The sequence below is a fragment of the Puma concolor genome, chromosome A3 (assembly GCF_028749965.1).
Source record: "Puma concolor isolate L17-30 chromosome A3, mPumCon1.1.hap2, whole genome shotgun sequence".
Classification (NCBI taxonomy): domain Eukaryota; kingdom Metazoa; phylum Chordata; class Mammalia; order Carnivora; family Felidae; genus Puma; species Puma concolor.
In genome coordinates, this window is record NC_141669.1 from 117,633,621 (window position 1) to 117,656,544 (window position 22,924).

Genomic DNA, 22,924 nt, shown 5'->3' on the forward strand with positions numbered 1-22,924 from the left:
TCGTTCTTTCCCCCCTTCCCTAGAAAACTGCAGCCTGAGGGCAGAAGGGGGACTCTGACATTGCTCAGCTTCTCCTGAGTCAGGCTGCCAAAAAGCAACCAGCTCTGGTGTCCCTTCTCCTCTTCCTGGAAGCCTTCCCTAACCCAGTGCGTCAGTCAGTTTCTCCTACAGACTACCACAGTCTCCTGTGCCACGTTTTATCAAAGTTCTGGTCTTACATCACTAAAATGACCTGAGCCAAGCACCTTCATACGCCATGTTCAGAAGCACGGAGAGGCTGTTTGAGTAAAATCAACCCAATAGGTCCTGGCTCCCAGGGTACTTCGAGGTCCAAAAGAATGAGCTGTGATATAGGGCAAATTACTCACCTTCTCCAGGGCAGTTTCTCTTTCAGAAAATGGATATAAACATCACACTTTTTTTTTTTTCTTTTCTTTCTCTTTTTCTCTCTCCCTCTCTCCCTTTTTTTCTTCCTTCCTCTCTTTTTTTTTTTTTTTTTTTTGAGAGAGAGAGAGAGAGAACAAGAGAGGAGCAGAGAGAGAGGAGAGAGAGAATCCCACGCGAGGCTGGATCTAAACTGTGAGACCATGACCTGAGCCAAAAATCAAGAGGGTTAACCAACTGAGCCACCCAGGCGCCTCCACACCTACTTTCTGTAGCGGTGATTCTCAAACTTAACTGCAGGAAATCACCTGGGAGCCACTCCTAGAGTTTCTGATTCAGCAAGTCTGTGGTGGGGCCCCATAACACGCATTTTTAACCAGTGCCCAGGTGATGAGGTTGCTGGTTGGGGACGCTTTGAAAGTCACTGTTCTAGGAGGTTCCAAGTTGTTCCAAGAATCTCATGTGAGGTTCTTGGCGCAGTTCTTCGGTCAACATAAGCAAATGGGGCTCTTACTGTTTCTGCGGGGCAACCACGCCTCCAGGTACCTGGTCCACGGAAGACCGCCCACAGGGTGGGAGTGGCTCTCACCCCCGACAACTGCGTTTAAACTCCGCAGCCCTCAGCACCCGACCGCTGGAGGGGAGGGTGGGACCTGAGGGAGAACACCGGCGAGAGGTGGGGCCAAGCGTGCGCGTTGCTGCGCCTGCGTGCGAAAAGAGAGGGGGCGTGGCTCAAGCTCCGGGCCGGAAGCAGGAGGCTGCAGGGGCGGGCCGGCTGGCGTCCCCTTTCCGGCTGGTCCCCATGGAGGCGCTAGGGAAGCTCAAGCAGTTCGATGCCTACCCCAAGACTCTGGAGGACTTCCGGGTCAAGACCTGCGGGGGAGCCACGGGTAGGCCGCAGCGGGGCCGGGGTTGCGGGGACAGGGCTTGCGAAGAGCTTGGCCGGGCGCCTGGACCCTGCCTGGCCTATGGGGGGGCTTGAGAGTGGAGCAGAGGCCATTCTGACCCTCGCTCCCTTCCCCGCAGTGACCATTGTCAGTGGCCTTCTCATGCTGCTACTGTTTCTGTCCGAGCTGCAGTATTACCTCACCACTGAGGTAAGGGGGGGGGGGGGGGCTACTACGTGGGCGGGGCTCTGTATTCTAGGGATGGGAGTGGGAAGGAGAGGCAGGGGGTCGAATCTTACTGAGGTAGTGCTGCTCCAGGTGCATCCTGAACTCTACGTGGACAAGTCACGGGGAGACAAACTGAAGATCAACATCGACGTATTTTTTCCGCACATGCCTTGTGCCTGTGAGTACCCACCAGGCGTGGGAGTTACAAGTTCTGAGGTGGGCTTCCAGATTCACACCTCCAGCCTTAGATTCTGGACGGGACCCCAGGACAACCTTCTTTCCCTAACCGCTGCAGCCCCAAGATAGCCCCAGCATCCCCTTTCCCTCCAAAACCCAGATTCCTTTGCTCCTAGGATCCAAGTACCTTACCCTGACTTCCTGCTTCCAGATCTGAGCATTGATGCCATGGATGTGGCTGGGGAGCAGCAGCTGGATGTGGAACACAACCTGTTCAAGCAACGGCTGGATAAGGATGGCATCCCCGTGAGCTCAGAGGCAGAGCGTCATGGTAACTGTGAGGAGGAGGCCAGATCTCAGATCCCTGAGCTGGACATGCCCAGCCCCTTCCTTCTGACAAGTGGGATGTGGTTGGCCAAGTGACAGATGAAGCAACTAAGACCCAGAGAAGTCAAGTGGCTTGCTTAGGGTCCCCCAGCTATTAAGGATCAGAGTGGACTGAAATCCAGGCTTCTAGCCTCTGTACATTGAGTAGAGTACTCTACCTGGCTATCACTCTCAGAGGTCTCCAATCTCTGCCTATCACTGTTGAGTAACAAAAGTTTGAGGATGGGTCTTATGTGCTCTCGTCGTGGCAGAACTCCTCTAGATGGATCCAAGCTTCTCTAGGTGTTTGCTTCCCCATCCCGTTAGCTGAATTCAGCCCTTAATGCTCTTCCCCTTTGGAATGCAGGGTGGCTTACGGTTAAGAGTTTACGTTCTTGACTTAGATTGCCTAAATTCAGATGTAACTTTGTCTCTTGCAGTCTGTGACCTCAGCTATAAAGTGGTAGTACCCACCACATGGAATTATAGGATCAAATGAAGTCATGTGTATGATGCCTGGCACAAAGTAGCTGTTCACCCTAGCTTCCTTTCCTGTCTCTAGGCAGCCTCCCAGTGCCTACATTAACTCAGTTTCCCACCATAACAAAACCCTCCTCAAAGCTGTGATTTCTCACACCTTAGGGATGGCTGTGTTGTGAGTTTTATCAGTTGTTCATTCAACAGATATATGTTGAACACCAGTAAAACCAGAGAATTTGCTGTAGGATTGGATGTAGGGTATAAGACAGCAGAGTCAAGGTTCATTCCAAGGTTTGTGGCCTGAGCAAATGAATGACTTGAAATAGGGATGACCAGGGAGGAGGAGGAGGATTTTGTGTGGGTGTGTGAGAGAGGTGGGGGAATATTCTATATCTGCTATTATGTAACAAATTACTCCCAAAATTAGTGGCTTAGAGCAAAAACATTTGTTTTTATCAGTTGCTATGGGTTAGGAATTCAAGAGGGGTGTGGTTGGCTTACAGTCTCTTAGGAGATTGCAGTCAAGCTGTTGGCTGGGGCTGCAGTCATCTGAAGGCTTGACTGGGGTTGGAGGATCTGCTTCTAAGAGGGCTCACATGTATGGCTGTTGGCAAGATGCCTCAGGGCTTTCACCACATAGGCCTCTCAGTGAATATCCTCATAGCATGGCATCTGGCTTCTCCCTGTGCATGTGATCTGGGAGAACACAAGGTGGAAATCATCACAACTTCTTTTATAACCAAACCTCAGAAGTTACACACCATCATTTCTGCAATATGCAAGTGGCTACCCAGATCAGCCTTATTCACTGTGGTAGGTGGAGGCTACATAAAGATGTGAATACCAGGAGGTGATGATTGTTGGAGACTTCTTGGGGACTGGTCCCCCAGGAAAGGATGAGGATTTGGGAGTAGATTTCAGGTTTGAGTCATGTTAAATTTGGGAAATGCCTTTTTTTTTTTTAATTTGAGAGAGAGAGCATGAGTGGGGGAGAGCAGAGGGAGAGAGAAAATCTTAAGCAGGCTCCACACTGAGCACAGAGGCCATGACCTGGGATCTCATGACCTGAGCCACAATCAAGAGTCTGATGCTCAACTGACTGAGCCACCCAGGCACCACCTGGAATGTCCATTTTATACCCTAGTTTTATGCCAAGTTAGATATACCAGTATAGATGTTAGAGAAGGGATGGAGAAACAAATGTAGTTATCAGCATTCAAAGCTATTGGACTAGAGAAGAAAACCTAGGGAGTAAATATAGGTAGAGGAGAGGTCTAGGGACTGTACCCTGAGCCCCGCCAATATTTAGAAGTCAGGAAATGAGGATCTAGGAAGGAAGATTAAGCCATTAAAGTAGAAGAGAACCAAAGATGTTGCAAAAGCCAAGTGGAAGAAGAGTTTTAAGGAGAGTGAACAACTGTCAAAAGCCCCTGAGAGTCCAGTAAAATGTAAGAGCTGACCATTGCAATTGGCAACATGGAGGCCACTGGAGGCTTTAAAAAGAATAGTTTCGATAGTGTTGAGGATGAAAATCTGACCAAAGGACAGAAAAGGAAATAGAGACATTGACTAAAAACAACACTTGCAGGAGTTTTGCCAGAAGAGAAAGCAGAGAAGTAGGGGAGGCTGGCGGAGAATGCAGGTGACATGGTGGATTTGGTGGTGAGATTAAGTGGATTCTGTTGCTTCTCTGTTCTTCGTGGAAATCGAAAGCAAGGTCATTAAGAGTGAAGAAAGGGAAAGGAATTATGGAAGCCAAAGATGAGAGGCAGAAATAAATTTAGTCATCTCAGATAATGGAAAGTGAGCTGATTAGTGAAATGGGGCAGGATTGCCAGGCAGCCTATTTTTTTTTTTTTTTAATGTTTATTTATTTTTGAGAGAGAGAGCACAAGCAAGGGAGGGGCAGAGAGAGAGGAAGACACAGAATCCGAAGCAGGCTTCAGGCTCTGAGCTGTCAGAACGAGCCAGACATGGGGTCAAACTCACGAACCGTGAGATCATGACCTGAGCCGAAGTCAGACTTAACTGACTGAGCCACCCAGGTGCCCCTGTCAGGCAGTCTTAAAGGAGGCACAGGCAAGAGGTAGGCACAGAGGGTTGAATTTAAGTAGGGTTTGGGTTTTGTGAGGCTGGTACAACAAAGAGAGAGAGGAACAGATGGGTTCTGGCTATGTGCAAGACCATAATTACAACAGTGAACCATGGCATTTATTTCCCACCTTTGTCAAGATATAATTGAAATACATTGTGTAAAATTAGGGTGTACAGTGTGATGATTTGATTGCATATATGAGACAGTTAACACAATATGGTTAGCTAATTATCCATCACTTCACATAGTTACATTGTGTGTGTGTGTGTGTGTGTGTGTGTGGTGAGAACATTTAAGATCTACTCTCTTAGCAGATTTCAAGTATACAATATAGTATTGTTAACTGTAGTCACCATTCTGTACATTAGATCCCAGAATTTATTCACCTTCTAACTGGAAGTTTGTACCCTTTGACCAACATTTCCCCATTTCTCCCACCCCAGCTGCTGGCAACCACCATTCTACTCTGTTTCTATAGTTAGGCTTTTTTAGATTGCACTTGTGAGATCATGAAGTTGTCTTTCTTTATCTGACTTACTTTACTTAGTGTAATGTCCTCTTGGTTTATCCATGTTGTTGCAAATAATAGAATTCCCTTTTAATGGCTGAATAATACTCCATTATATGTATTTACCACATTTTCTTTATCCATTCCTCTGTTAACAGATACTTAGATTGTTTCCATGTCTTGGCTGTTGAAAATAATGCTGCAATGAACATGGGACTGCAGATAACTCTTCAAGTTATTCTTTTCTCTTTTCTTTTCTTTCCTTTTTTTTTTTTTTTTTTTTTGGATATACCCAGAAGTGGGATTGCTAAAACATATGGTAGTTCTCTTTTTAATTTTTCAAGGAACTTCCATACTGTTTTCCATAATAGTTGTACCAATTTACATTCCTGCCAACAGTGCACAAGTGTTCCCTTTTCTCCACATCTTCGCCAATACTGGTTTTTCTTGTTTTCATTTATTTTTTTATTTTTTGGATTCAAACAGGTGTGAGGTGTATCTTATGGTTTTATTCTGCCTTCCCTGATGATTAATGATGTTGAGCTCTTTTCCATGTATCTATTGGCCATTTGTATGTTTTCTTTTGAAATAATGTCTATTCAGGTTCTTTGCCCATTTTTAATTGTATCGTATGTTTGTTTTGCTGTTGAGTTGTATAAGTTCCTTATATATTTTGGATATTAATACCTTATCAGATATATCTTTTGTGACTATTTTATTTTACTCCATTCTGTTAATTGTTTCTTCTGTGCAGATTTTTATTTTGATGTAATCCCACGTGTTTATTTTTGCTGCTGTTATCTCTACTTTTGGTATCATAACCAAAAAATTATTGCCAAGACCAGTATCAGGGAGTTCTTTACCTATTTTCTTTGAGGAGTTTTACAGTATGAAGTCTTACATTTAAGTCTTTATTTCAAGTTGATTTTTGTGAGTTGTGTAAGATAGGGGTCTAGTTTCATTTTTGGCATGTGAATATGCAGTTTTCCCAGCAGCGTTTATTAAAGACACTGTCCATTCCCCATTTGGACCATGGAATTTAGATAAGGAGGGAAGTGAGGGCATGAAGGGGTCATGGTGTTAGTGGTGTCAAAAAATTGGTGGATTCTGGGTACCAGAGATAGTGAACTGGGAAAATAAGGATAAGTAGTTGAAGATTGGGATACTTGAAATTGAATTTTGGAAGGTTTGCGGTAATTGGTCATAACAAGGTGTAGGTATGTGTGTGGAAATGAAGTGGGATCAGGCTGAGATGAGATGACAAAATAAAAAGATTGTTGGAAGATAGGAGGTCAAGGTATTAACTATTGAAATCACCAGTTATGATGAGGCAGGGAGTCAGGTGCAGGGAGAGAGGCCTGAGGAGAAGCACCACGGTGAAGTGGTTAAAGGCTTGGGAACTGGGGCTGAAGTCTACCACTTACTGTGTTGCGTTGGGCAAAGTCACTCCTCGTCTCTGAGCCTCAGCGCCTTTGCAGGTACAATGGGGATAATAACCCCCACCTTCATGAAGTCCTTGTGGGGGTGACAAGAGACATTCTGTGTATGGCGACCTGTACTCAGCTAACATTTAGTATTTGCTGTTATTATTTTTATTACTGTTACTTTTATTTAAAGAAATACGTGTGGAAGTGTTTAGTGCCTGGCACATAGTGTGTGCCATATAAATATTAGCTATTAGTATAATTTTTATTATTCCTAAGCCACAGGTCAGAGGGCCTGTGCAGGGGTCAGGGGTGGAGATTTCATGATGTCTGCTCCCAGCTGATGCCCCTGCCTCTGCCCTTCCCGTAGAGCTTGGGAAAGTCGAGGTAAAGGTGTTTGACCCTGACTCCCTGGACCCTGATCGCTGTGAGAGCTGCTATGGTGCCGAGACTGAAGACATCAAGTGAGCTGGACCCCGGGGACCCAGGGTTGTGGGAGCTCCCACCAGGTGCTGTGTGCCGGCCATCCTCAGCCTGTGTCAGACTCCCACAGGTGGAGGAAGTTGGACCAAGAATTTAGCAGAGATGGGGTGGGTGCCTCAGTCACTCATCCTGGTGCAAGTGACTGAGGCTCTGTGGCCAGGCCCTGCCTGGGCCACAGCTGCGCACGAGGCTGAAGCGGCCCCTGCTCTGGTTCAGAAGTGGTCTCAGAATCCAACTGCCTGGGTTCCACCCTTGCATCCTTGGGCAAAGCCACGTAACCTCTCTTGTGAAGGAGGGGTGATGATAACCTTTCCCATAATAGTCACATGAAGATTAAATGTATACTGTATGTAAAGCACTGAGGTTGAAGGCCCAACCCAGGTAATTAGGCCCTTGATATGTGGCAACTGCTGTTATATTCCTCAGGCCCTGGCCCCTGAGAAGCTGATTCAGAGGGTCTAGGGTAGGGGCTGGGAATATGTATTTAAAATTTTTTGTATTGTAAAATATATGACTTATAAAACTTACCACATTCACGTGTACAATTCAGTGGTATTAACTACATTAATAGTGTCGTGCAGCCAGCACCACTCTGTTGTAAAACTTTTCATCACCCCAAACAGAATGGGAATATACATTTTTAACAGTCCTGATGCCTCTGAGGAAACATACTTTGAGAATATCAGTGGTCAAAGGATGAGGCTGGCAGAGGCTTTGTTAGTGGACAGAACTGCTTTATTTCCCAAGGTATCAGCTCTGTTTTCGTGCCTCTTTGACACTCACCCTGCACCCCCTCTCCTGCAGGTGCTGTAACACCTGTGAGGATGTGCGGGAGGCTTATCGCCGTCGGGGCTGGGCCTTCAAGAACCCAGACACTATCGAGCAGTGCCGGCGAGAAGGCTTCAGCCAGAAGATGCAGGAGCAGAAGAATGAAGGCTGCCAGGTGTATGGCTTCTTAGAGGTCAACAAGGTACAGGAGGGACTCAGGCGGGAAAGGGCCAGCCGAGCTTCGGGTTGGCCCCACTCGGGCCCTCAGGAGACCAAGAGAAGGGGGAAAATGGCTGGAGAATGAGAGGGAATATCCCCTACAGGTGGCTGGAAACTTCCACTTTGCTCCTGGGAAAAGCTTCCAGCAGTCCCATGTGCACGGTGAGTGACACCACCTCCACTGGGGAGTTTTAGACCCTGGATACCCCTGCACTTGCCTGATGTTCTGTGTCTTTGGCCCAGAAGAGACCCTCATCTCGGGCAGCAGTTTGGCACACAGTTAAGAGCACAGGCTGAGGAGCAAGACTGCCTGGGTTCAGACATCAGTCTCACACTAACGGCTGTGTGGAACTTTGAGGAACTTCCTTAACCTTTTTGAGCTTGTTTCCTACTGTATAAAATGGAGACGATAGTACTTATTTCCTAGGGTGTTTGTGCAGGTTAAAGATTGCAGCACATGGGGCTCCTGGGTGGCTCAGTCACTTAAGCATCTGACTTCAGCTCAGGTCATGATCTCTCAGTTCGTAGGTTTGGGATTCTCTCTCTCCCCTTCACTCTCTGCCCCTCCCCCACTCTCTCTCTCTCTCTTCTTTCTCTCTCTCTCTCTCTCAAAATAAATAAACTTAAAAAAAAAAAAAAAAAAGACTGCAGCACAGAGCCCAGCTTGTGGTAGGCACTTGTTCAAAATGTAGACCCCAATATCGGATGATCCATGTGTGAGGCTTTGGGATCAGCAGACCTGGGTTGGAACACTGGTTCTGCCACTCCTGAGTTATATCAGATTTGGGAAATACTGAGCCCTACTCAGTTTTTTTTATTTTTTTTTAATTTATTTTTTATTTTTTTTAATTTTTTTTTTCAACATTTATTTATTTTTGGGACAGAGAGAGACAGAGCATGAACGGGGGAGGGGCAGAGAGAGAGGGAGACACAGAATCGGAAACAGGCTCCAGGCTCTGAGCCATCAGCCCAGAGCCTGACGCGGGGCTCGAACTCACGGACCGCAAGATCGTGACCTGGCTGAAGTCGGATGCTTAACCGACTGCGCCACCCAGGCACCCCAACTCAGTTTTTCCTCCTGTAAAATGGGGCTGAAGATACTGATACCACCCTCACAGGGTTGTTCACAGGGATGAATAAATGGGATTTATTTTCATTCATTTATTCACCCGTACATTCACTAGATACTTAGTAGTCACCTACCGTGTGCCCCATTGTAGTCTGGGTGCTAACAATACAGCAACAAACAAAGCAAAGTCCCTGTCCTCAGAACATTATATAGTAAAGAAACACCATGAACAAGTTGTAAAATATATGGACTATCAGATGCTATTAAGTACCATGAAGCAAAGAAAAGCAGGACAAAGATGACAGAGGCGAGGGGCTCTGGTGAGATGGTGTGTGTGCGCTGCTATGTATTGGGGGCAGAGAGACTCTAACGGGGTGGCATTTGAGTAAAGACCTGAAGAAAGTGAAGGAGCTGGCCATAAGGATGTCTGGGTGAAGGATTTGAAGCAGAGAGAAGAGCAAATGCAAATCTCTGAGGAGAGAGTATGCTTGGCAAGTTCAAGGTGCAGTAAGAAAGCTGGGGGCTGGAGCAGGCTGGTGTGGTTAGTGATAAGGTGAACCAGGTAACAGGGCCATGGCAGGCAGGGCGTGGAAGGACACCACAGGGACAAGGGCTCTTACTCTCCATGAGATACAAGTCCATCCAAGGGATCTGAGGAGATGCTTCATGATGTGACTTGACTTTCAGAAGTAGGCGGCACTCTGCTGTGTGGATAATATGGGGAAGAGGGGCAGGACAGAACCAGAGAGGCCAATGGGAGGCCATTGCGATGGTCCATCCCAGCACAGGATGATGGGGGCCAGGCCAGGCTGGTAGTGGAGGGCCAAGCAGTAATTACTTACGTTTGAGGGTAATGCCAAGAGGAGTGGCTGATGGGTGTGAAGGGTGAGGGAAGGGGAGCAGTCAAGGATGACTCTGAAGTTTTGTGCCTGAGTAGTGAGGATGAAGTTGCCATTTAGGGGGAGGGGAAAATTCAGAGGAACAAGTTTAGATGGCTGGGCGAGTAAAGTGAAATTCAGCTTTGTACGGGTTCAGAGCAGTGGGATTTGGGCATCCTTTTAGACCACCCAGATGCAAGTAAGCAGTTGGCTGTTCAATGTGGAGGTCAGGGGAGAGGTCTGGCACAGAGATACAGATGTGGGAGTCCTCAGGCATGTAAAACCATGGAACTGGGTGAGGGCCCCCTGCAGGTGAGGGTAGGTGGAGAGGAGGACTCAAAGGACTGAGCATGGCACCTCCACTATCAGAGTGCGGGCAGGGGGAGAACGGGGGGCAGGGGGGGGAACGTGGAGAGGTGGGGTATACGTTGGAGGGGGGGGGAGCGGGGGAAGACACAGCAAGAAGACCAGTAAGAAACACTTGTGAGAGGAGAATGCCCGCCAGGAGGTGGTGTCCTGAAAGCTTGGGGATGGAGGTGTTTCCAAAACTGTATCAGATGCTTCCGGACATCAAGTACGAGTTGCCCATTGGGTGTATGACATGGTGGTAGTCATTGTGACCTTGACAGTAGTTTTTGTGGAGTGATAGGGAGCACCCATTGCATGGGCTCTGGAGAGAATGGGAGAGGAGTTGAGCCGGTGAGTAAGGACAGCTCTTTTGTAGAGTTTGCTGTAAAGGAAGGAGAATGTGCTGATGCTGGAGGGAAATGTGGGCTCAACGGCATGGTTTTGCCAGAGGTGCGACATGTGACGTAGGTTAACATGCTGTGGGAAATAGTCTGCTGAATAGTTAGCAAAAGTCATGCTCCATGGGTGGGAGGGACAGTTGTCAGAGTGAAGTCCTTGAGAAGGAAAAAGACAGAATCTAGTACCTCAGAAGTGTAGAATAAAGCCCAAATTCGGCAACAGGAGGAAAGGCAGACTATGTCTGGACAGGTAGGATGGCAGCCGGGTGATGGGGACACCATCAGGCAGTGTGACAGGGTTGTGAGGAGTGAGTTGTGGCCAGAGGCTAGAACCACTGAGAAGAGGCATGGAAGGGCTGACTTGCTGTTCTGGGTGGATCTGATAGTGATTAAAATAAGTAGGGATAGTTGGGATAGCTTGCCACGAGCTGCAAAGCTGGGAATTTTAGGGCAGCTCGAGGGTCAGTGATCTGGAAGTGGCATTAAGGAGCAAGGAGGGCCTCACTTCATGCCACAAAGGAGGATAAATGTGGGGAAGAAACTGTCGCCACTAAGAGGGCTACAGGGCGCTTTCGAGGGAGAGCCAGGCTGCGGTTGGAGCAAGAAGGTGAGTGGAATGTGTAGAGGTTGAAGATGTAGGGGTTTCGCTGATGAGTGATGGAGCCCCCTGGGAGGGATGGGAGTCGGGGTCATATTGAGGGATGTACAGAGCCACGGTGTGACAGAAGTCCAGGGGATGAGAGATGAGTTGGCGGTCCTGAGATGCCTCGTCACTAAGGGAAGCAGGAGTAAAGGGCCTGCTGGAGATAGCCCTGCTGGTCTTGAAGGGGGGGGGGGGGGTGCAGCGGGGCGGCTGAGTGTTGGGGAGGGGCAGGAAGTGGGTCTGAAGCCCCCTCTCTATTCTGGAGGGGGTTGGGGGAAAGGTGGTCTCACTGGGATGGTGGGAAGACCACCAGTGTCGAGCTGTTGGCACAGGGTCTGGAGGCATTCAGTAGGAGGCAGTCTGGCAGGCAGCAGCCTCTCTTCTCCACCTAGGCTGCCTTAGAGTCAGGGAACCCAGGGCAAAGGGTATTCCATATCCTGGGAGGATATTTAAAACACAAAGCTACAATTGCCTGAGGCCAGAGATCTGACCGAATTGAAGGTCAGGAAGCTAGTTTCTGACACCCTTGTTGCTTTGGGTGGGGGAGGGGGGAAGATTATAAAGTTCACTTAGTGCTTTTCCATCTTAGATCCTACCTGGTCCTCAGGACAGCCCTTTGTAAAGATCACTGAGGTCCAGAGAGGGCAAGTGACTTGCCCAAGGTCACACAGCTAGGAAAGTGGCTTATTGGGCTCTAGGTCTTTTGTTCTTCCTAGGCCACCATACTTCTGCCCCAAGACCCCTCGTATTTTTCCCTGGCTGGGGAGGAGTTACCCTGGAGACTAGTGCAGGAGGAGACTTGTTAGCTAGGTCCAGACCCTACTGCCAAGGCAGGAATATTCCAGTCTTCCTTTCTACCACGTTATTTTGCTCCATGGTTCTCATTGTGAAGCTCTCAATCTTTTTTCTCTTCCTCCCTTCTCTCTCCTTCCCTCCCCCATGCTGCAGTACATGCTGTGGAGAGTAAGTGGCCCTGCCCCCCAGGGAGGCCAAGCCCCCACTTCTGGGGCAGCCTACCCTCCCAGGAAGGGGGGAGGTTTGGATGGGCCTGGAATAGGGGTCTTATTTTTCAGGTAGGGTTTCTTGAAGCAGGAGGGATCAGGGCCAGAGGGCAGAAAGTACTTGTTCTGGAATAGATGGTATAGACTACCCATGGCATTTCCTTTGGGGGCTGTAGGGGGGTAGGGGCAGGGGGGCAGGGAAAGTGCTTGGATGGCATTCTCTGGTCTCGCCTCACCTTGGGGTTCAGCAGTTGTCCATCAGCTCTATTTAGTGGGAGATAGAGTCAGTGGGGTTTGTTTCCTGAGGTGCAAGCAGGGACTTGGTGGGAATGAAAACCTGGTGTGATGCCTGTAAAGGGCTCCCTGTATATGTCAGGGAAGAAATGGGGTCTGTTCTTAGGCCCAGGAGGGTGTGTACTTGCACACAGGCTCCAGCAGAGCCAGGCTGAGGGGAATGAAGGGTCAAAGAGGAGCCAGGCAGTCGCACTCCAGAAGGAGGGGTGAGGAGGCCTGAGCAAGGATGCTGAGGGAGCCAGGAGGCCAGTCCTACTCCACCTGGTGACACCTTCTCCCTTCTCTCCTAGTCCATGACTTGCAGAGCTTTGGCCTGGACAATGTAAGTACCAGAGACCATGCAGGGCGGATGAGGGTGGGAGATGGATGCTGCCTTCATTTCTCCACAGGGATGTCCTGGGATGGGGGAGCAGATAAAAATACACCATATTCGGCCAGGGAATCAGTCTGAGGGTCAAGAACTGAGATCTGCGCAGGCTGGAGATAGGGGATGGGGTTGGACAGGAGCATCCTGGGCAGAGGGAGCCTCCAGCAAGGTCAGGAGGGAGCGGGGCACTTCTCAGCAACTGTAGGGGCTGGTGTGGCTGGAGAGGTTGGTGGGGACCAGACCACATAGGACTCAGGCAGAGCTGCAGTCTGGTCTTCCTCCTGAGAGCCTCCTGGAGGCTCTTGGCCCTTTAACCAGTGTCATGATGTAATCAAGTTTGCACGTTTTTAAAAATCCCTCTAATAGCTGAGGTTGATAAAGACCGAATCAGGACAGGAGTCGGAGCTAGGAAATCTGGGGCCCCTCCAGCCTAGGCTTCCCTGGCTCAAGACTTGCAGGCACATCTGGCACCTGCCACAGCAGGTCCATGCCCAGTCTTTATTTGCCGTATGTTTGGATGCAGCCAGAACCTCAGACTGTGGAGGTCCAGAGGCCATAGACTCTGTTCCCTGGTGGGGCATGGGGGTTCTGCCTGTCTTGATCAGATTCTCCCAGGCAGGACCCTGCCCTCCCTCCTGCCTCACCACACATCCATTCCCCAAGCCCAGGTATCCCTGTCTGCCACTGTACCGCGGAACCTTTGATGGGGTGAGGCCTGTTGGGGCCTTGAGCGCTCGAGGCTCAGGTGCTGGTATTGCTTGCAGATCAACATGACCCACTACATCCGGCACCTGTCATTCGGGGAAGACTACCCAGGCATTGTGAACCCCCTAGACCGCACCAATGTCACCGCACCCCAAGGTACCAGCCTGGGAGGTAGCCCCCAGTTAGGAGAGCCCTACCCAGCACCCATGCCCAGTGCTCTCTTCCCCCTGCAGCCTCCATGATGTTCCAGTACTTTGTGAAGGTGGTACCTACAGTGTACATGAAGGTAGACGGGGAGGTAAGTCGGCAGGAGCTCAGGTGTCAGGGTCCCTCTTGGTGACAAGCAGAGGCTCAGAGAGGGTAGGTGATTTACTCTCACAGCGAGAGTGCAGGGCCCACACTGTCAGACTTCAAAGCACTTGCACTTTCTACTTGTCCAAACTGCCTCCATCCATTCCATGGGTGCTCACTGTCCCCAGGGTCTCCCCTGGGTTGGGGGCTAACCCTTCCTGGGCCCCCTCCTCCCCTTTCTGCTGTCACCAGTGGAGCAACATCTCGGCAGATAGGAAGTCCGGCCCGGCCTTGCCAGGAGCTCATGATGCAGCCTTGGAGAGTTCCTTCCCATCCCTAAACCCCCACTGAGAGAATCCACCAGATGTAGTTGGGAATGGTGAACTGTAAAGAGCTAGTGACTGAGGGGCAGCTGGGGTGGTGAGGCCAAGGGAGGGTGCCTAGGTGGTCCCCGGGCCTTGTAGTGTTCATAAGCGAGCTGGGGCCTTGTTTTCTCCTCTGCACAGTCAAGGCACTATGGACAAGGGGTGGGAGCAGGGGTAGGGCTGAGGGGGATTGCAAGCCAGGTTATAGAGTCGGCCCTGGCCCAGACTCCCTTCCTGTCCCAGGTGCTGAGGACAAATCAGTTCTCTGTGACCAGACACGAGAAGGTTGCCAATGGGCTGATGGGTGACCAGGGACTTCCCGGAGTCTTTGTGCTCTATGAGCTCTCGCCCATGATGGTGAAGCTGACGGAGAAGCACAGGTGAGGGTGGGGAAAGGGAGGGGCCTGGGCCTGCAGCGAGCAGGGGTACCTGCTGATCCCCTGCCCTGTCCCTCTACCAGGTCCTTCACCCACTTCCTGACTGGTGTGTGCGCTATCATTGGGGGCATGTTCACAGGTTAGAAGCTCGAGGGTGTGTTTGGGGTTGGGGCATGGCAGGGAATGTAAAGCCTGGGCTCCCTGCGGATTTTGGGTTGGGGGAGGAGGAGCACCTCCATGGTGAAGGGGACTTGCTGGCCTAGCCAGTCAGGTGACAAGGCTCTGGGGTTCAGCCAAGGGCCCAACTAGGCCCGTGTCAGCCCTTGTCTCTGTCCCCAGTGGCTGGACTCATCGATTCACTCATCTACCACTCGGCTCGAGCCATCCAGAAGAAAATTGATCTCGGGAAAACAACGTAGCTGTCTCCTTCCCCTCTGTTGTTCCCTTTCTCTTTGGCCTTGTGGTCATTTCCCAGCCTTCTCCCCACCCCTCCGACCCCCTCAGAGCGTCGGTCTCAGCACAGGTTGATAAATCTATTGATTGTGATAGTACTTGCTGGTCTTCATGTGCTTCTTGTGTGGCCAGGGCCTGGAAACAAACCCTTTGCACAGCCATGAACTGAAGGCAATCAGAACTGACAGATCGGACCAGATGCCCTCTGGGAGCCCCATGTGGACATCCCCTGGCTAATTGGGCTTTATTCAAACAAAACTGAAATCCACCCCAGTGCCCCATCCTCAGTCCCTCCTCTGCTGTGGTCTTTGGGCCTTTTGGGTTCAGCTCCAGGGTTGAGATGGACCTTTCCAGTATGAGCTTCCTGGGGCCACCATGGCCCACAGGCTCATGAGTGTCTGACCCCCATGGTGCTAGGGCCGTGGGTGCAGGCTGGGGATTGCCACCTCTTCAGTGATGGCTAAAGCTAGGGCTTCTCCCTGCCACCCTGGGTTCAATCACCTGATCCCTCATCCTCACTGACCATGGTCTATGCCAAGCCCCTGGTGACTCCTAGCACTAAGAGGAGTCCAGGCACGTCCTGTACAGTCTTCTAGGAGGAGGCAGAACTGAAAAATGGAGGGAAGGTAGCAGTGGCCATTCTGGAGCAAGGCTGGCTTCAGACCCCCAGCTCTGGACCTCATCAGGGCTTCCCAGTATAGCCCTTAATAAGTGTGGAGGACCAGGCCCAACACCACACCATGCTGCAGCCCAGGGAAGCAGGGACATTGACAGCTGGTCAGTTCATCCGATTGTTTCTCAGGGAGTGTCCGGGTAAGACAGTAGTAGGGGTTCAAGTAGAAAGGACAGGAAGCCAACTAGGGTGATGATAGCAAAATCTCTAGAGGCAGACCTGAGACCCAGCTCTGATGTGATCACCCACAAGCTGTGTGACCTTGGACATGTCTCATTTATAAGTTGCAGATGATACTGCTGGCTGTAGTGAGCCTTTTTTTTTTAAAGGTCAGCCAGAAACCATTCCTGCTTGTTAATAGTATCCTGAATTTCCTCTAGGAACCTCCCTACTTTCTCAGCATATGTGTTTGGGAGAAGGTTTGACCTCCCAGGACTAGGAAAGCTTTCTTCTAGGTATGAACATGGGGAGACACAAGGCTGGTGGTGCCATCCTGCAGCTCCCAGGGGGAACTCTATGTGCAAATGAGCTGGCCCCAGAGGACAGCAGAACTGAGTCCAGAGGCAGAGAACCGGTCCCAGTGACATCATTTGAGCCCTGTGACAAGCTGCCAGCTAAACACTGGGAATTGCAGCTATGCAAGACACACACACACCCCACCCCCGCCCCCCGCCAAGCCCTTTTTGTTTAATCCAATAGGGTTGGGATTTCTGTTACTTGCAACCAAAAATGTTCTGGCTGATATGCCTACTCTCGGGGTTGAAGAATAAACAAGCTAATGAAGTATGTAAAGTGCTTAGCTGTCACTAAGTGACCCTGCCATTATCAGGAGCAGGAGCAACAGGTGGACTACTCGGCATGACAGCTTGGTGGCCAAGGTCCTCAGCCTGAGCCCTGAGCTTCCTGCCAGGTCCCATTCTTCCTAGTGGCAGCCACCCATCCCCAGCACCTGTTACCCAAGGGCAGCTCTGTTTTCTGCCCCTTGTATTATCATGCACAGCCTATGTTCAGGTGTCAGAGTGGAGGCACAGTCAAGTTCATTCGAAGAAAGCAGTGAACTCAGTCGTGTTGGTGAGAAGGACCCCCAGAGGTTATACGGTTGGTAGGGGAAGAGTGTGCGGGGTCAATTAGGGTCAGGGGGCTGGTGGAGGGGGCGGAAGATGACCTGGCTGATCTGGCCGGGCATGGTGTAGAAGACCAGGAGAAGGAAGATGGTGACCAATGCCAGCAGCAGCAGCAGCACCAGGATGCGCCAGTACCGGCGCCAGATGAAGAAGACAAAGGTCTTCAGCGGGTTCACAAACCAGTTGAAGGAGGTTTTAGGGCGGCTGTGGGGACAGAGGTGGTGTCAGAATGACGAGGAAGCTCCTGGGCTGCCCCCACCTACCTCGGGCTCTGGCCCAGCCTCCTGTGTCGCCCCTCACTTGGGCTTCTCCAAGGGCTCAGGCTCCTTCCGCCCCTTCCCCACTGGCCGCTTCTCTGCCTCCTCCACGGTCAGCAGCTCAAACTCTGCCTCCACCTTCCCCTAGAGAAAGGAGGGAACAGAGGCTGAGCTCTTAGGTGGGCTCAGACCCCACCTCATACCCCCACCCACCCGGGGCCCTGCCCCGGCCACACCCACCGTGAGGATGTGGACGCTGCCTCCAGGGTCTGTGAACGCTAGGTCTTCCGGCCGGCCCTTCCTCTTCTTCTTCTGCCTCTTGCCAGCTCGCACCTCCCTCTGCTCCCGATCCTCATCCTCTGGCTCCCGCAGCTTCACTACGGGCCACCAGCCCCGCAGGCGGCGGCAGCGAAACAGGTTGCACCTCGGCCCTGCCCCATCACGGGCCAGGCGCACGGAGCAGAGCTCGGGGCCCCGGGCCCCCCGCACCATATCTGGCAGCTGCAGCTCCAAGGATCCTGCGAGTGCAGAGCTCTCTGGGTTAGGTAGGAGATCAAGGTCTATCTGGGCCTGGGGTGGTGGGGAGCCACAGCAGGACTGTGCCTCAGGGCATCAGGAACTAAGACGTGGTGCGCCACAGCTGGGGGCCACACAAGCGCAGCCACACGTCAGCAGGTTGTCAGACCCTGGTGAAACGACCAAGGATAGGACCAGACTGCCAAAGTGGGGCCATGGTTTCAGAGTCCAAAGTGACCTGAGTTCAGGTTATGTCAGAAGATTGAGTCAGGGACTTTGGGTGGGAACGGAGGTCAGTAATGAGGCCAGAAAGGTTAGTGACCTAGGGTCTGAAACCCAGGACTCAGGGTTGGGTTACAATAGGGAACCAAGGGCCAGGGGCACTGGCAATGAGGACAGAAAGTAGGGCCAGGGTTTGAGGTAGGAGGGAGGCAAAGCCCTACCAAGGAAGTCGTTGGCAGAGATGCGGTCATAGTCCCAGACCTGCAGGACCAGCACGGCTGGCTGCCGGAACTCGGCCTCCTCCAGGGCGAAGGGTCCAGGCCGGCGCCGGACGCTCACCTCCCGTTCCGTGGGCAGGTAGTCGAAGCGGAACACGAAGCGCCAGTTAAAATTCCCCTCCCCAGTCAGAGAGTTGAAGTGAACGTCTGTCTCCTGCTTGTCATGCTCCAGTCCCTTCACCCAGCTGGAGCCAGGAGAGAGGTACAGGCGGAAGAGTAGGCTTCAGCACTGGGGCCAAACCCAGAACCCAGCTCGCCAACCCCCCCCCAACCCCTGACCACTGGGGGGGGGGGGGCCTCCACCAACTTCAGGTGCCAGAGAGGGCCCAGAAGACAGGGCTGTGGCTCAGCCTGAAGCCCATGCCCCTGACTGCAGTCTCACCTTGGTTCTCAGCCATTTGCCTGGCCTAGCCTACAGGCTTACCTTTTCACATAGATGTCACTTGACATCTCTCCAGTGAGTGGGTTCACATCATCCAGAACCACATCCTCTGTGTTCCAGATGATGACTCTGAGCTCATAGCTGGGGGAAGTATCAGAAGAGAGTTTTCAGACTCTTGGGGTCTTGAGAGGGGCTGCAGGAAGCACCTAGGCCATGGCCATGACATTCATTGAGCACCTCCATGTGCCCAGCTGGGTGATCAGGATGTCTGTGGTACTTACATGGGCAGTCCCAGCTATCACTGACCACCCACTACCCTCACCCACTGAGCACCCACTACCCTCACCCCTATGCTGTCAATCTGTGTGATTCTGGTGGGGAAGACTCACCTCTACCTGGCTCCAGAGGTGGGTACATCACCTAGAACATCACCCAGGGTTAGCCAATGAGCGGATTACAGCCCCCTACCCACAAGGGTTGGTTAAGAGACCAGGATTTGACGCATGCTGATCCAATGAGAGTCAGCCCTGAGACTTCTGCTTTTACTGGCAAACAGGTGTTTGTTTTTCTGCTCAAGTAGTCCAGTTGATGAGATATAAGCCTTGTACCATTAGCAGCCATCTTGCCCCCAGACTGCAGAAGCCTCCCTGAGAGTGAACCCAAGGGAAGCAGAGCCCAGAGGTGGAAAGTGTAGATTGCTGACAATATCTGAAGTACATAGAGCCTATGCAGAACTCCACTCAGACCAGCTCCAGTTGGAAGGGGGCAGACACCCAACTCACAACGGCTTAAGAAAAGAAAGGGAACTTAATAGCTCACCTAGTTGAAAAGGCTGGCTCAGCAGCCTCTGGCTGCTTCACTGGAGGCCCAGGTTTTCAGAGAGCCCTGGTACTGGCAGTCCAAATGTGCCTGCCCCAGGGGAGGCAGGGCCAGAACTCACCTGATGGGCTGCCGAGGCTTGATGTCAACTGGGGGTGGGGCAGGCACATCACGGGGGAAGATGTCAATCCACATGTGAAGGGATCCCTGGGAACACAGGACCAGGCTGAAGGGGTTTGCTGAGGTCCCCACCTCCCGTGATAGCCTTGTGGCCAGAGGCTGTGCCTTGCCCCAGGTGGAGAGGAGCTGGAGTCAAGAGGGCACAGTCAGGCAGATCCTGGAGGATGAGGTCGAAGGTGGGGTTTGAAGTGGGGGGTTCCAGGTCTAAGGTTAGGTTAAGGATAAGGCCCTGGGAGTGGAAGGCTGGGATCAAAAGTAAGATCTGGTGTTCCCAAAGTCCAGAGCCTAGGGACCTGGGGTTGAGGTCAGATCCAGAGTGCCAGGTCTGACCCCTTGGTGGCCAGGGGTGGGGATCCTGCAGGACCAAAGTCAAGGTGGAGGTATTGAGTCCAGGATGGGGGTCTAAGACTGGAGTGGGGATGCTGGGAATCAGGATCAGGAGCCAGAATCAGAAGTGGGAGTGCAGTGCCCAGTTAAAGGTGTTGGGGAAGGTGCATCCTGAGGGCCCAGGGTCCAGGAGCAGGTGGGAGTCCTGGGATTCTGGGAACCCCGGGGGTTCTGGGGTTGGGTGCTGAGCCCTCCCTCACCTGCAGCAGCCCTGGGCTGCGGGGATGGTAGAGGGGCCGAGTTTCTACGTGCTCGGGCACCAGCTGGATCCCAAGCTCCGGCATCTCTTGCCAGCGCCGCAGCACCAGCAATGCCTGTACCTCCTCGGGGACCTCGCTTGCCACTTTGGGGCCCCCCCTACCTGCGAGGAGAGGTGTATGAGCTTGGGTCCCTCACAGGTCCCGAATCTCCCACTTTCCACTCCCACCCCTCAACAGAAGTGCAAAGCTGAGGCAGCTGCTTTGTTGGACAAAGCCCATGGTCCGGGAGGTCAAGTCCACAAGGCACAGAAAGTGGGGAGATGCTTCTCTAACAACTTTTGCCTGTAAAAATCCAGCAGTGGAAGGACAGTGGGATTGGGGGGGCTGTGACTTTGCACAGACTCTGTTTAGAGAAAGACCACCAGCCACTTATGAGGTGTGAGCTCAATTCTGCAGCTACATTTTGTCATGTGGGACCCCTATGTGGGCCACCCTATGTTCTGGAAACTTGATTAGCTATGGCTCTGAGGGGTCCACTTTGACTCTTTGGGGATCATGCTCACCAACAAAGACCATTTTCTCCCCACCATCCAAGAATCTCATCCTTAGCCAAACTCACCACCTCTGCTTGCAAAAGGAGGCAAGTTCTTTTGGGGGACACACTAGAGTGGGCACCAAGGGACCCCTGTACCTTAACAATCTTGCTCCCTATGGAGTGTCCGTCAGAGAGGGGCTGGTACCTGGGGGCAGGGTCTCAGGCGATGTCAGAAAGACTTTGCTGCCCACCTTGACAGCCCCGGCTCGGTATTCAGGGCCAGGGAGGCCACAGCGTTGGCACAGCCCCGCCAGGATCTGGGAAGGCTGGAGCGCATCACGCCAGGCATTGTACCCATCCCTGCGGGCAGAAAGGGAAAATGCTTCAGTTGGAGTCAGCATATGGACACAGGTGGGCACAGGGGCAGGGATGGGGACCCTTGAAGACATAGGATCCAGGTTCATAACTCCAGTACAAGACAGATTAGTCCTTGCTTATGGTAACCAAGAAAATCAAAGATGTATTGCCCATGCTCCAATGGAGGAGATAACTGATATTATCTCCATTTTGCAGATGAGAAAACTGAGGCTCAGAGAGATCAAATAACTTATTATAGGATACCAAATCCCAAGCCCAGGTATTGACCACTATGCTATAAGGTCCTGGTCATAGGGAGGTCCCCTTCTATGAAATCAAAGGATCTGGGGACATCAACAAGAATGTGACCTTAAATGTCTTTGGTCAGACTCAGAATGGCTCCTGAGGGTCTGTGGGACTCACGTGTCATATTGGGAGGCCAGCCCACAGTTCGCCCTGTGATGGCTATAGAATCGGTTTTCCAGATCAATGTGGGTCTCCCCGATGAGGTCGTCAGAACCCACAAGGTCGTGATCAAACACGGCCACAGTCAGCTCTGGCTCGGCAGGAAGAGAGATGCTGAGCTCCAGCACCCTGGCCAGGAGAGAGAATGGCTGAGGACACCTCCATGCCCTAGGAGATGGTCTGGTTGGGGGACAGGGGTTCCAGGGGGCTCAGCAGCCTCTGTCCATTCCCTCACCATCACCATGCCAGCTGCCTGAATGGGATGCCTTGGGCCACAGGGTCAGATGGTAAAGGTGCTCCCATTCCCAAGCCCAGGGCCCAGCCTCACTCTCCAAAGATGGGGTTCAGCTGCTTGGGGATGTAGCGCTCCTTGGTGTCCTGCCGCTCCCGGCCAGCACTCACCACCACGTAAGGGTCTGCCTTGCCATTGGGGTCCGCAGGAGCCAGGTTGGTAGCCTAGGGGGACAATGTGGGTGGGGCTGAGAGAAGTGTCACTGTCATAACCCGAGGTTACCCTTGCTGGACCAAATCTCAGGTTATGTGTAAGTAAGCAAGAAGTTACCGAGGAGGTATCTCGCACCACGAGGAATCAAATGAAAGGTTGCACAAGATGACTTTTTTCTTCTTTTAAGTTAATTATGAAATATTTAAGACATGCAAATAGGTATAATGAAAAATATAATGAGGGGAGCCTGGGTGGCTCAGTCGGTTAAGCGTCAGACTTTGGCTCAGGTCATGATCTTGCAGTCTGTGGGTTCAGGCCCTGCATCAGGCTCTGTGCTGACAGCTCAGAGCCTGGAGCCTGTTTGAGATTCTGTGTCTCCCTCTCTCTGCCCTTGTCCCACTCATGCTCTGTCTCACTCTGTCTCTCAAAAATAAATGTTAAAAAAAAGTTTTTAATATAAAATGAAACAAAATATGTGGAAAGATGTATAGGACTTTGATGTTCAAATCATAACTTTCTATGTTCACTTTTATTTTTTACAATGATAAAGATATTTTAAGTAATATAAAAAGAATAGTACAATGAACATGTGTATGCCCAGCTTAATAAATAAAACACTACCAACAAATGGAAACTCCCTGAATCCCCTTACCTGATTTAATTTCCTTTTCATCACTGAAGTTGCCAGAACCCTTTACTTGAGGTTTATGACTCACACAAAAAAAGTAAAAATACTTTTACTACATATGCATGCATCCTGAAGCAATATATAGCACCATTTTGCATGTTTTTTAACTGTATGTATTAAACTTACTTTTCTGTTTTGGTAACTACATAATGTAGTAAATATATAACCTATGCATAAATTATTGAAGT

At 51.2% G+C, this 22,924-nt stretch overlaps 2 protein-coding genes across 4 annotated transcripts in view; one reads left to right on the forward strand and one right to left on the reverse strand.

The window, feature by feature from the left end:
* The first annotated feature begins 1,122 nt into the window (after nucleotides 1-1,122).
* ERGIC3 (ERGIC and golgi 3) lies at nucleotides 1,123-16,673 on the forward strand. Of its 3 annotated transcripts, XM_086702068.1 has the most exons (14): nucleotides 1,124-1,274; nucleotides 1,411-1,481; nucleotides 1,590-1,677; nucleotides 1,888-2,007; nucleotides 6,920-7,013; nucleotides 7,837-8,002; nucleotides 8,124-8,181; nucleotides 12,304-12,318; nucleotides 12,941-12,972; nucleotides 13,782-13,878; nucleotides 13,956-14,020; nucleotides 14,622-14,758; nucleotides 14,839-14,894; nucleotides 15,095-16,673. In XM_086702068.1, exons 1-14 carry the CDS (start codon nucleotides 1,187-1,189, stop codon nucleotides 15,172-15,174), a joined length of 1,167 nt encoding a protein of 388 aa, XP_086558194.1. In that variant the 5' UTR covers nucleotides 1,124-1,186; the 3' UTR covers nucleotides 15,175-16,673. The 3 variants fall into 3 exon arrangements, with proteins under 3 accessions (XP_086558192.1, XP_086558193.1, XP_086558194.1); XM_086702066.1 differs by lacking the exon at nucleotides 12,304-12,318 and having other exon boundaries at nucleotides 1,123-1,274; XM_086702067.1 differs by lacking the exon at nucleotides 1,411-1,481 and having other exon boundaries at nucleotides 1,123-1,274.
* Nucleotides 16,674-16,895: 222 nt separating this feature from the next.
* The window catches only part of LOC112869521 (fer-1-like protein 4), a 34,685-nt gene continuing 28,656 nt past the window's right edge, over nucleotides 16,896-22,924 (reverse strand). Inside the window, exons 36-45 of the mRNA XM_086702069.1 lie at nucleotides 21,932-22,059; nucleotides 21,562-21,732; nucleotides 20,987-21,141; nucleotides 20,247-20,407; nucleotides 19,601-19,686; nucleotides 18,703-18,801; nucleotides 18,222-18,463; nucleotides 17,503-17,780; nucleotides 17,306-17,406; nucleotides 16,896-17,209 (exon numbers count right to left, since the gene is read on the reverse strand). Of these exons, the coding sequence (XP_086558195.1) occupies nucleotides 17,005-17,209; nucleotides 17,306-17,406; nucleotides 17,503-17,780; nucleotides 18,222-18,463; nucleotides 18,703-18,801; nucleotides 19,601-19,686; nucleotides 20,247-20,407; nucleotides 20,987-21,141; nucleotides 21,562-21,732; nucleotides 21,932-22,059 (1,626 nt within the window). The 3' untranslated portion in view covers nucleotides 16,896-17,004. The remainder of the gene's footprint in view (nucleotides 17,210-17,305; nucleotides 17,407-17,502; nucleotides 17,781-18,221; nucleotides 18,464-18,702; nucleotides 18,802-19,600; nucleotides 19,687-20,246; nucleotides 20,408-20,986; nucleotides 21,142-21,561; nucleotides 21,733-21,931; nucleotides 22,060-22,924) is intronic.

What these genes read in the sequence shown, in the direction of transcription:
- ERGIC3 (XM_086702068.1), top strand. Translation starts at nt 1,187, where the DNA reads ATGGAGGCGCTAGGGAAGCTCAAGCAGTTCGATGCCTACCCCAAGACT. An exon ending in AGTATTACCTCACCACTGAG is followed by an intron (nt 1,482 to 1,589) that starts GTAAGGGGGGGG and finishes GTGCTGCTCCAG; the next exon opens with GTGCATCCTGAACTCTACGT. An exon ending in CTCAGAGGCAGAGCGTCATG is followed by an intron (nt 2,008 to 6,919) that starts GTAACTGTGAGG and finishes CCCTTCCCGTAG; the next exon opens with AGCTTGGGAAAGTCGAGGTA.